Source organism: Acartia tonsa, chromosome 9, assembly GCF_053477335.1.
Source record: "Acartia tonsa isolate MP-2025a chromosome 9, ASM5347733v1, whole genome shotgun sequence".
NCBI lineage: Eukaryota > Metazoa > Arthropoda > Copepoda > Calanoida > Acartiidae > Acartia > Acartia tonsa.
This window is the reverse complement of record NC_137268.1, coordinates 11,202,392-11,214,217: the sequence shown is the minus strand read 5'-3', so window position 1 is coordinate 11,214,217 and position 11,826 is coordinate 11,202,392. Positions and strand designations below refer to the sequence as shown.

Sequence of the window (11,826 nt, the reverse complement as noted above, 5' to 3'; positions counted from 1 at the left end):
GTATAACCTACCTATACAGTACATGTTTTCCATATGGAAATCCACATCAATAAAGATATCCCTTTAAAAATCAATAGAAATATATTTTTAGAAAAGTTGATTATTAATTTTTGTTATTGTTTTTCAGAATAAAAATGACAACTTTACGACCATTCACCTGTGATGATTTATTTAGATTTAATGGAATTAATTTAGGTAAGAATTATAATTTTACATACATAGTCAATAAAGACAATAATTCTAATTTTTTTTTCAGTATGGCTTTGAAACCGATAAATATCCGCTTGATTAGAACTGGTTCTTAGCAATTCTGAAAAATAATGTATAGCATCGTATTACAGACAATTTTCCTCGAATATTAAAATAAAAAAACATAAAATTAACATTGGTTTTTTAAAAAGATTTTCATTTTAGTATCTGCAGAAAGCTGTCTTTATTAAGATTCGATCAATAACTATTACTCCTTTGTATTTTCAAGCTTCCAATAATAAGAAAATGACGGTTTCTTTGAAATAAACAAAAATCTGAACTAACTACATCCATTGAATTAATAGCAAAATCTCTATAAAGTAAAAAGTCTGAATTATCCATTTTTTTTACTTAAACAAGGATGACAACATCCATAAAAGCGAAGCTCTGAAACGGTAGGACTAATGAACAATAACACGTGTAGAGTGCCATAACTGAATAATCATAATATAAATGTATAAAATTAGAAACAAAATTTAAGCAAATTTGTTGAAAAACTGCTCTAATTCAAGATAATGTGTAATGACATACTTACATTTTTAGGACTTGAGTATAGAGATGCTTTGCTTATCACATTGTACTTTGTTGTCCAAGGAATCAGTATTCCAAAAATCAGATCAATCGAATGATTCTATCATATAAAAATTTGTTGTTAAAAAAGTTAAAAATCAACATGTTCAAAATGGACGTTCGGACATTCTGGTAACGATTTTAGAGTTGCTACGCTTTCTAAATTGTACCTACTACAGGAATCACCATGCAAAGTTTGAAATCGATAGGACAATCTTAACATGCCTACAAAGAAAAGAGCTAACCGTTACGGACGTACGGACTGACCGATCCTAATTATGGAAAAGCTACGCTTTTAAAAACATGAGCAGTTCTGTTACATGAACTCCTTTTCTTTTTTAACTATCTCCTTTTCTAAATCATATAAAATAACCTTATTTGAGACAAGTCATTGTTAAAACACTTAATTGTTTGTAAATGTTAATAAATTCTAGATGTTTAAGCAGACATAAAAGCATAACAAGTTAAAACTAAATATCTTATTTAGATCCCTTGACAGAAAACTTTGGACTCGGGTTTTATTTACAATATCTTGCTAGATGGCCCGAATACTTTATGGTAAGAATTACATCATTTTATTACCAGTATGGCTTCTAAACCGATTAATATCCGGTGGATAAGAACCGGTTCTCAGACACACTGAAAAATCACGTATCGTATCGTACAATAATTGTACTAAATTAAATATTATATGTACAATAATAATATTAAAACAAGTTTTGTTAATTGTTATTAATATATTAGCCAAAATCGTATAGCTATTGAAATCTTAATTTTCAGACAAAATACATTACGGAAATCTTATCATGGTTAAATTGTTGGTCGCATGAATACTCAATGTAATATAATGTGGTTGAACTGACCCTACACTGTTATTTTTGTCCAATTTACCTATTGATTGTTCATCTAATAAACGTATCTGTATAAGTTTATAATCCAGACAACTATCTGCCCAAGTGTTGAAGACCATTTTCGTCTTCTAGCAAATTGCGTTCTGTTCTTTTGTAGGGACTCAGCTGTGTTTTTATCTCCGACGCTATTAGCTGATTTCAAAGACCCTAAACAAAATTGTGACATGGTCCCCGCCCTGTGGGCAGAGTTACATATAACTTATGCACCTTCTATTCTTTTACTTTAATGTTCATCAAGACATTTTATCCAGCCCCTAAGGTGTATATTCTGCACAAGATTAATTTTGCCCCACCCCCATTCAGCTTTTCCCCCAAGAAGGGGAAGATGGAAAATGTTGGATCTACTGCATTTCACGGTAAAGTATTGCTTGTAAGCAATATTTCCAAAAATCTATGAATTTTAAAGGCTGCTAGCTGCCAAACAGCTGAACGTACAGATCATACCCGCACACCATTTTAAGCGGCACAAGAAGGCCTACAAATAATCTGGAATAGCCATAAATCAATAATGCATAATTATCTCGCAGTGCAGAGAAATTTTTCTTCACTGAAGCTTTCCTGTGCATCATTGGATCTTAGCTATTCCAGATTATTTGTAGGCCTTCTTATGCCGCTTAAAATGGTGTGCGGGTATGATCTGTACGTTCAGCCGTTTAGCAGCTAGCAGCCTTTAAAATTCATAGATTTTTTGAAATATTGCTTACCAGCAATATTTTACCGTGAACTACGTAGATCCAAAATGTTTTTATTTCCCCCCACCCTCTTTAACAGGGGATCCCATGCCGAATACACACCCCTGCCAGCCCCCTTAAATACGATATTTGTTTAGGTAGCAGAATCTCCCAGTGGAGACCTGATGGGGTATGTGATGGGTAAATGTGAGGGTGTGGGAGAAAACTGGCACGGACATGTGACTGCAGTTACAGTTGGGCCAGATTATAGAAGATTAGGTAGGATTTTTATAGGGATCTAAAGAGATAAGACAATGGCCGATAAATTGATGTACAATTTCAATAAAGTTACACAAAACTACCCCTTCTGTAGATTAAAATTAGTGGTTGAAACGTTTCAAAAATCAATTTTATGAATCAACAAATCAAAATTCACTAAAGTCCCCTAAGTTGGTAAACTAAAGAATAAGAAAGCATTACTTTGGGAACTAGTTAAATGAAAAGCCCATTGTCCCCTCTCTGTCAATAAGTAGCGACGCTATTCAATAGGTAACTAGCGTATTACTATTAACCGTCAACCCCCGAAATATTTCGCTAACAGTAATAGAAGATAATATCAAATAATTCTCTCCAATAATTGGTAGTATATCTGCTAAAGTAGACTAGTACAGACTGGCCAGAGTGTACGTTTTGTACGTTTTGTACGTTACGCATCGAATCTGTGTACGTTCTGGACGTTATTTTGATATGTGTACGTAACGTATTTTGAAATTTGTATTTTTGTACGTTTTACGTTTTTTTTTAAATAATAAGAATCAAATATTAGCAGAAAAGTAATTTGTATGTTTTGTACGAAAATTTTAACAAAAACCATAGGTGTATTATATTAAATAAATTCAATATTATCTTAAATTTTCATAGAACAAAAATATGTAGGTAAATTAGGTAAATTATGTTATTAGAACTTATAGTTTAAATTTATGGATTTGAAATATATGTTCTATAGATTTAGTTGAAACTATTGAACAGAAAAAGATATGCAGTTGACTAAACTCAAGTTTAAGCAACTACTTACCCCTTTAAAAGATTTACGAAATTTTTTTTCAAATTCTTTATATATATACTTAGGTAAATTTTCCAATATATCATAAGGTGATCAGTTTAGGATTAAAAAGTCTTATTTTTTTGTATTTTCATTTATTAAAGAGTAAGAATCAAATATAAGTACCTATAAAAGTATTTGTATATGTATATGTATTTGTATTTGTACAAAAAGTATTACAAAAATAGTATATTATCTATAATACAAAGTAGAATGATGTCTGTCCGTCTCCTTGTCCGTCTGTCTATCAGAAGCTTAAGATCTCAGTAACCAATGAACCTATTGGACTCTACTCTTCAGGGAATATACCTAATAGTCCTGTGATGGTTTTAAGCTATTGTCTTGAGGGGAGGGACACTTAAAGCTTTTTACTTACTACTAGGATTAGCGGCTTCGCCCCTAGCCTCTAGAGGCTTCTTCCCCTCCTTTATAGAATCGTTTGTTCGAAATTTGTCCAAAAAAACGAAAAAAAAGATTGTGATGATTTTTTTCATTTAGATTTCGCCCCAGGGTGCGGTGGGGGTTCCCCCACCCCGCTTATTTGCATTAGTTTACAAAAATAAATTGAGGGGTGGTTGATGTTTTTTTGGAGGGGTGGGTTTCCCACACTCCAAGAAAATAGCCTAAAACCACCACAGGACCAGTAGATATATTCCCTGAAGATTAGAACCCAATCTGTTTGATTTAGTTTGTATTAAAGACTAGTATTTTCTGAGATCTTTAGCATTAGACAAAATAACCCTATATCTTATTGTATGTATATCGAACCTAGTAATAGTGTCTAACTTTTTATCTTTGTGACTTTAAAAAATCGAAGGATGAGAGGGGAGGTGGGAAAGGAAACCCCTAAAAAATAGATGGATTTTTGTTACGTCACAAAGATAAAAAGTTAGACACTATTACTAGGTTCATGTATATCCTATAAATCCTTTTTTTTCCTGTAGCGTAGAATCTCGCTAACTGCTGAACCGACATAATCTTTGTGAGGTTGTAGGCTATTTTCTCTGTCCTTCCATATCCCTTCGAGAACCTGTATTCAAAATGGTAGAAAAATAGCCTAAAACCATCTCGGTAACTGTGTGAAGTTTCCCTGAAATTGAGTAATTAATCGGTTCAGAAATGAAAATCTTAAGCATCAGACAAAAAAACTTACTACTTTGTATAATAGAATATACTCAGTACGTAATAACAGGATGTATGTCTGTCTGTCAGTTTATTTGTACCGAAGGTTCTCGCTAACCGCTAAACTGATATGGTTCTCCTTTACAGGGTAGCTTCTCATAGGTCCTGGGAGAGGGTACAACCACCCTCCCAAGAGAAATCACTCTTAGAAAAAAATCACCACCCTTCCCCTATTTTTTCTTTCTTTTTAAAATTGAAATAAAAAAGGGGGTGGTCTACTCCCCCCTCCCTCACTAAAAAATTTATTAGCAAAGCTACTCTATAATCACTTTGTCAGTCCGTTATGCTATCGGAGAAACGTGATTTTCTCGGCTCCTGTTTTTTTGATTAAATAAGTTCACATTCTACATATTTTCATTGAGATTTGCCTTTTGGTTGGGGTGCTAGATCTATTCCTAGATTTTCAAGTTTTCATGGTTTTCTCGACTTCTATTCAAGATAGACGGCTGAAATTTTCAGGAAATAAATAAATTCACGTTCTACATATTTTCAAAAAGTTTCTTTAAGGTTTGTCTATTTGTTGCAGTGCTAGATCGATTCCTAGATGTATAGGTTTTTGTGATTTTCTCTACTCATATTCTTGAAGGCGGTTGTAATTTTCAGGGATTGTATAAGTTTTCATTCTTAATACTTCCACTAAGTTTCATTGAGATTTGCTTATTGGTTGGGGGGCTGAATTTATTCCTAGATTTTCACGTTGTTAATATATATTTTTAAAAAGGTTTAATGATTTATTAAAATAAGTTAAATCCTTATTTTTTATGACACTACTCTATATTTTATTTATTTTCCCAGATCTCCATCCATAACTTTTTAGCTACGCTACTTAAGGATGTTGTCATCCTTGTTTTTTAGTTTTTATTTTTAAATGAAAAATAAAAAAATGGGTTTTTGGATTCAACTCCCCCCCTAATCAAGTTCCTCTAGAGACCTCCAAGGGCGTAGTCGCTGGTCCTTATAATAGGATAAACTTTGTACGTAATAACAGGATGTCTGTTTGTTTGTACCAAAGGATCTCGCTAACACTGAACCGATATGGTTCTCCTTAACAGGATAGCTTCTCATAGGTTTTTGAAAGTTTTATAACTATTTTGGGGAAGAGTATCACCATCCACCCTCCCAAGAGAAATCGACTTTAGAAAAAAATTACCTCCTCCCCCCAAAAATAAATTTTAATTGCTCACTGATTTTAAGTTAATTTTTTTTCCAGATGTCTATATATAACTTTTGACTCTTTGAGCTTCGCTACTTATTTATGTTGTCATCCATGTTTTTTTACTTTTTCTTTTTAAATCTAAAATAAAAAAATTGGGTTATTGAATTCAACTCTCCCTTCCTCAAGTGCCCCTAGAGGCCTTTAGGAGCGTAGACGTTAGTTCTTTTAAATAGAGTAATAGGATATCTTGTCAGTCCGCTATGGTTTTCCTTTACAGGTAGCCGCTAGTAGACTTAAATGTATTGATAATAGATAACTAGGAAATTATTTAATTTATTTTTATTAGGAATGTACGTTTTTGTACGTTTTTTTTACTTTTTTTATGTACGTAACGTATTTTTTTTGTGTACGTTATGTACGTTTTTTATTTTCAAAATTGGCTGGCCAGTCTGCTAGTATATGTGTCTGTCTGAATGAAATTTGGCGTATCTTTACCCTTTTGTTGTTGTTGATATTTTAGCTTATAAGTTTACCTAGCGTTATACGGGTTTTGTTTGTCTGTACACGAAATGACAACATTTTTTTTCACTTCTAAAAAGCATACCTAGGAGTTATGTTTTAATAAAAACAAATCTTGTTTATTTTTAGGGTTAGCTAAACGTCTGATGGACGGACTAGAAGTAACATCGGACAAGAAGCGTTGCTACTTTGTAGATCTGTTTGTCCGTGTGAGCAACAAGCTGGCTATCGGAATTTACGAGAAGCTGGGTTATGTTATATATAGAACTGTGTTGGATTATTACAGGCAACCAATCATTAATCATTTTAACGTAAATATTCAGGGAGGCGTTAATAGGATAATGGACGTAAATTCAGGTTGCTTTGAAAATTAAGAAAAACGATTATTTATCTTACATTGTCCACTTTTTGCGATAGATTTCAAGCTGAGTTGAAGAGTTTTTATGTTAAAAATCTCTAGCATACAGTGATAATATTTTGCTTGATGTTTTAGCTATCTAAATGGGGGAGGCGGATTTGCCACTTTTTGAAACCAAAAGTAAAACGTGCATGTTCTCAGCCCATAAAAGAGTTACAGCTCTAAAATTCTGCACAGCAGTTGCTTTTGTAGTGAACAATATGGAACTGTGAAGAAGCGGCGGCGGAACCGACGCTCCCGTCGAAAACCGCCGTTTTCCGCCGAATTTTTTTTCATAAAAATTTGGATTATATTTTCACTTGACACTTGTAAGATTTTACACTTGCAATTTTTTTAATATTGACATATTACAAGTGTCACGTGAAAATATAAGGGAAATGTTTATGAGAAAAAAAGTTTTCGGCGGGAGCGCCGGTTCCACCGCCGTTTCTTCACAATTCCACATTGTTCTCCACAAAAGCAACTGCTGTGCCGAATTTTAGAGTTATAACTCTTTTATGGGCTGAGATCATGCACGTTTTACTTTTGGTTTCAAAAAGTGGCACATCCGCCTCCCCCCTTTAAGATAAGCATATTATTTTAACCAGCTGCGAGTATCACTTTATTAGAGTACATGAAAATCTGGTGAAACATCCATGTATTAATATATCGATTCAAAACTACTCTTTAAAGAGTGACAAATGGACGGGTAAATATTAATTGTGGATTAGCTGCGCTACTAAAAATATATGAAATTGTTGATTGATTGATTATTTGATGATTGGTTGATTGCAGTGGAGAAAACGAGGAGGATGCGTACGACATGCGCAAAGCTTTGTCACGTGACCGCCTGCTAAAGAGTGTTGTCCCCTTACCTGAACCTGTCAGAATAGATGAACTAGAATTTTAACAATAGAGGGGCGCTAGTATAGATGGAGATGGTTGGTTAGGGGTTCTTATTAATTTTTAAAATGAAGATCAAATAAATAAGAGGATTTCCTAGGCTCTTGTATTTTGAGGCTATTTTTCAGAGTGATGAACCAACCCAATACAAAGTCTCAAGAGGCTTGGGTCAAACTCGTAGCTGTTCGTTTTATGAATAAGCAACTTAAAATGAGATCGGAACATTTAAAGATGATTATATGAAGAAGATTTAAATTAGACTTTTTAGTAATTGTTTTCAAATGATGATTACTTAATTCTATGTACGCTATGTTTATCAGAACCCTTTACCTCACATCTCCTTGTTTATATTTTTTATTTATTTTATTGATAAATAAAATATAAGTAGCGCCCCTTTAAAAAGTGTTTTTTTGTGCTTACCCTGCTAAAGATTCTAGCGAGCAAGAAAGCCCCCCCCCCCCGCCTACTTCCCCCTAGTTAAAAAATAAATTGAAAATGTGCGGGAATGTAGATTTTCGCCCCCCCCCCCCTCAACAAAATTTGAATAGGAGAGGATGGGGGGGGGGGGTAATTGCTCGTCTAGGCACTTTGAGAGGAACTGTCTGTTTTCTTATTATTAAACATTTTGGCCTTAAAAATGTGATATTTTTTATTTGGCCCAAATATTACTTATTATTGTAAAAAGAAATAAAAAGAATTAATTTCAGAGTTGACAAGCACACAATGGTATTCTCCTTGGCGGATATAATATCTGGGGACAAGAAGAAGGGGAAGGTTGCTGGCCCCGCTGTGGAGTTGTTTAAAAAGACGGAGAAAAAAGATTTCCAACATGATTATAACGCTATACCTTCAAGGTTCATACTCTTTATTTACCTTAACATGTCCTGTTTTATTTTTAATTTTCTTCTCCTTATTTTAAAATAAAGGGAGGGGGCGGTTGTGACACTTTTTGAAACCTAAAGTACAGGAATTCAACTTAAAAAAGAGTTACAACACTGAAATTTGGAATGACAGTCGCTTTAAAGGGGTACAATGTGGAACTTTGAAGAAAAGTTAGCGAAACCGCCGCTATCGCCGTTTCCCGCCTAAAAACAATTCGGCGATAGCGGCGGTACCGCCGCCGTTTTTTCATAGTTCAACATTGTAACTCTTTAAAGCAACTGTCATACCAAAGAGGACTATCCACGAACGAGAGCACACGATTCTAAGTACCTTCCAGCATTGATCCTAAGTATTTTCTTTTAGAATATAATAGGTCACTATTAATTATTAATATATTGACGAAAAAATTTAGGTTTCACCACTTCAATTTGAAGAAAAGTTAAAAAATGTCCAGTATTTTTTATCAAAATTCACTCAAACGTTTTGTTGAGTTCAAGGTGTCTTTAATTGTCCATGTTGTTAAATAATAAAAATTATAAAAAAGTCAAAAGCACATTTACTATATCTCATATGTATGTTTAAATTAATGCTAATATGAATTAATTTACCATCTATATAACACAAGTATTCGCAAATGTATCCTAAAATATCCATTTTATTAAAAGAATTAGCTTCAGAAAAGTTTTCAAAATCATTTACAATACCTAAAAAAACATGGTGAAACATAAATTTTCTCTTCAATACATTAATAATTATATGGTAAACTATTATATTGTGAAAGAAAATACTTAGGATCAATGCTGGAAGGTACTTAGAATCATGTGCTCTCGTTCGTGGATAGTCCTCTTTCAGTGCTATAATTTTTTTAAGTTAGGTTCCTTTGACATTTAGTTTTGGTGCGAAAAGTGTCACAACTGCCTCCCCCCTTTTAAATAAGAAAAAGGAAGTTAGTTTTTTGTTTGATACTTAGGTAAGGTTATATTGGGTATTGGGAAGCCCCAAAGGGTTAGGGCTTCCTGCAGGATTTAGGAATTAAGAATAAATATTTGTAGGGTATCAGTGCTCTCAACCGAGAAAAGCACCTATTATTATAACTAAATAAATTAATATATTGAAATATAAAAAAATGTAAGAGTTATATCTCGCATCGTATTAAACGATTTGTAATATAAAATGTAGGACGTAGGTGCCATTTTAAGATTAAAACTAGTTTTTTTAGCCCCGAGATGCCGAAGGCCTGGGCTAAGAAAACTGCTTTAAATCTTGTGATTGTACATTTTTATATTCGTAGAAAACTGGATAATGATATAATACTATGCTAGTCATAGTTTTTTTGTATAGATGAGAACCGGTTCTAATCCACCGGATATTAATCCGTGTTTTTGAATTTTATTAATTTCCTTTTTGAAATTTGATAAAATAATTTTTACCTTAAAAATAAAATGTATGAAAATAGAAAACGAGCCCATGCTGATGAAATGGAAGTAGATGAAGAAAATGTAAGTAAAATGTAAACTAAGGATAACACCATCCATAAGTAGCGAAGCTAAAAAAAATATGGATGGACATCCGGAAAAAAGTGTCATAAAAAAATCAACATTAAAAATAAATCCCGAAACCTTGTAAAAGTTATAATGTGAAAATCTAGGAATCAATCTAGCATCCCAACGAATAAGCAAATCTTAATGAAACTTTGTGGGAATATGTAAAATGTAAACTACTTATTTAATGCCTGAATTTATTTTAGTCGTATATCTTGAATATAAGTCTAGAAAATCACGAAAACTTAAAAATCTAGGAATCGAACTAGCACCACAACCAAGGGGGGGGGGTTAATGCAACCATCTCGTAATCAATGATTAAATGGCACTTAGAATTCGAATTTCGATCTGAAATTTTGCATGAATAATCCTTGGTAGGTCTATTTTCCCTAAATCGAACAAAAAGTTGGAAAAGTAACGGCTAACGGCTCAGCCGTTTTTGGGCTATTTTTAGGGCAAATCTGCCATAAAAAAATTATGTAGGAATCAAGTTTTTGAGACATATTTTTGCTTTAAATCATGTGACATGATAAAAAAAAAAACATTTTTTGCCAGCTGTTTTGCCATTTTATTACTATCTTTAGAGCAAAAAGTCACGAAACCTATCTTCACATAATACTTTTTCTCATTCAAAAACCTCATCAAACGGTTCTAGCCGGTAGCTGTTGGTACTAGAAATTTAAAATTTGGTTATTGCTATCATTTAACATGAATTAAACCAAAAATATGTTTTAAAACGTTGATTCCTACGTAAGGGGGGGGGAAGTTTGTACACTTATAGGAAATGAAATTCAGTACCAAAGTTTGGGAGGGTACTGTGGGCTTGTTTTTAAAGTTATCAACCTAATTCTTTTTGTAGGCTCTCTTATATGACTGGATATACACGTATTTCTTTGAAAATTGAATTTCGGCACTTTCCTTCTAGGGGCTTGTGGAGCAATAGACCCCCCAAAACACTAAAAATATGAGTTCTGAACTTATTTTTAAAGATATCAACCTGATTTTTTTTATAATACTTTTTTTAACATAACCGAATCAACGAACCATTACAGATTTCATTTTGGGACTTTCCTTCTAGGGGCTTGTGGAGCAATAGACCCCTCAAAACACTAAAAATATGAGTTCTGACCTTATTTTTAAAGATATCAACCTGATTTTTTTTTATAATACTTTTTTAACATAACCGAATCAACGAACCATTACAGATTTCATTTTGGGACTTTCCTTCTAGGGGCTTGTGGAGCAATAGACCCCCCAAAACACTAAAAATATGAGTTCTGACCTTATTTTTAAAGATATCAACCTGATTTTTTTTAATAATACTTTTTTTAACATAACCGAATCAACAAACCATTACAGATTTCATTTTGGGACTTTCCTTCTAGGGGCTTGTGGAGCAATAGACCCCCCAAAACACTAAAAATATGAGTTCTGACCTTATTTTAAAGGATATCAACCTGATTTTTTTTATAATACTTTTTTAACATAACCGAATCAACAAACCATTACAGATTTCATTTTGGGACTTTCCTTCTAGGAGCTTGTGGAGCAATAGACCCCCCAAAACACTAAAAATATGAGTTCTGACCTTATTTTTAAAGATATCAACCTGATTTTTTTTAATAATACTTTTTTAACATAACCGAATCAACGAACCATTACAGATTTCATTTTGGGACTTTCCTTCTAGGGGCTTGTGGAGCAATAGACCCCCCAAAACACTAAAAATATGAGTTCTGACCT

The 11,826-nt window shown here is 33.1% G+C and overlaps 2 protein-coding genes across 5 annotated transcripts in view; both read left to right on the top strand.

The window, feature by feature from the left end:
* Positions 1–90: 90 nt before the first annotated feature.
* Naa20A (N-alpha-acetyltransferase 20 A) overlaps positions 91–11,826 on the top strand; it is a 146,397-nt gene continuing 134,661 nt past the window's right edge. The window contains exons 1-7 of one of the 4 annotated variants that reach the window (XR_013882394.1): positions 91–195; positions 1,307–1,377; positions 2,560–2,680; positions 6,490–6,646; positions 7,553–7,698; positions 8,046–8,100; positions 8,244–8,368. Coding sequence is in view for 3 of the 4 variants with exons in the window: in XM_080171815.1 (XP_080027941.1) it covers positions 135–195; positions 1,307–1,377; positions 2,560–2,680; positions 6,490–6,646; positions 7,553–7,667 (525 nt within the window). In the remaining variant the exon portion in view is untranslated. Of the gene's footprint in view, positions 196–1,306; positions 1,378–2,559; positions 2,681–6,489; positions 6,647–7,552; positions 7,699–7,980; positions 8,369–11,826 lie in introns of those variants that run through there. The other 3 variants (XM_080171815.1, XM_080171814.1, XM_080171813.1) reach the window with 3 other exon arrangements.
* Positions 8,331–11,826, top strand: part of LOC145328206 (uncharacterized) — a 31,549-nt gene continuing 28,053 nt past the window's right edge. The window contains exons 1-2 of the mRNA XM_080171802.1: positions 8,331–8,514; positions 9,999–10,041. Coding sequence (XP_080027928.1) covers positions 8,384–8,514; positions 9,999–10,041 — 174 coding nt within the window. The 5' untranslated portion in view covers positions 8,331–8,383. The remainder of the gene's footprint in view (positions 8,515–9,998; positions 10,042–11,826) is intronic.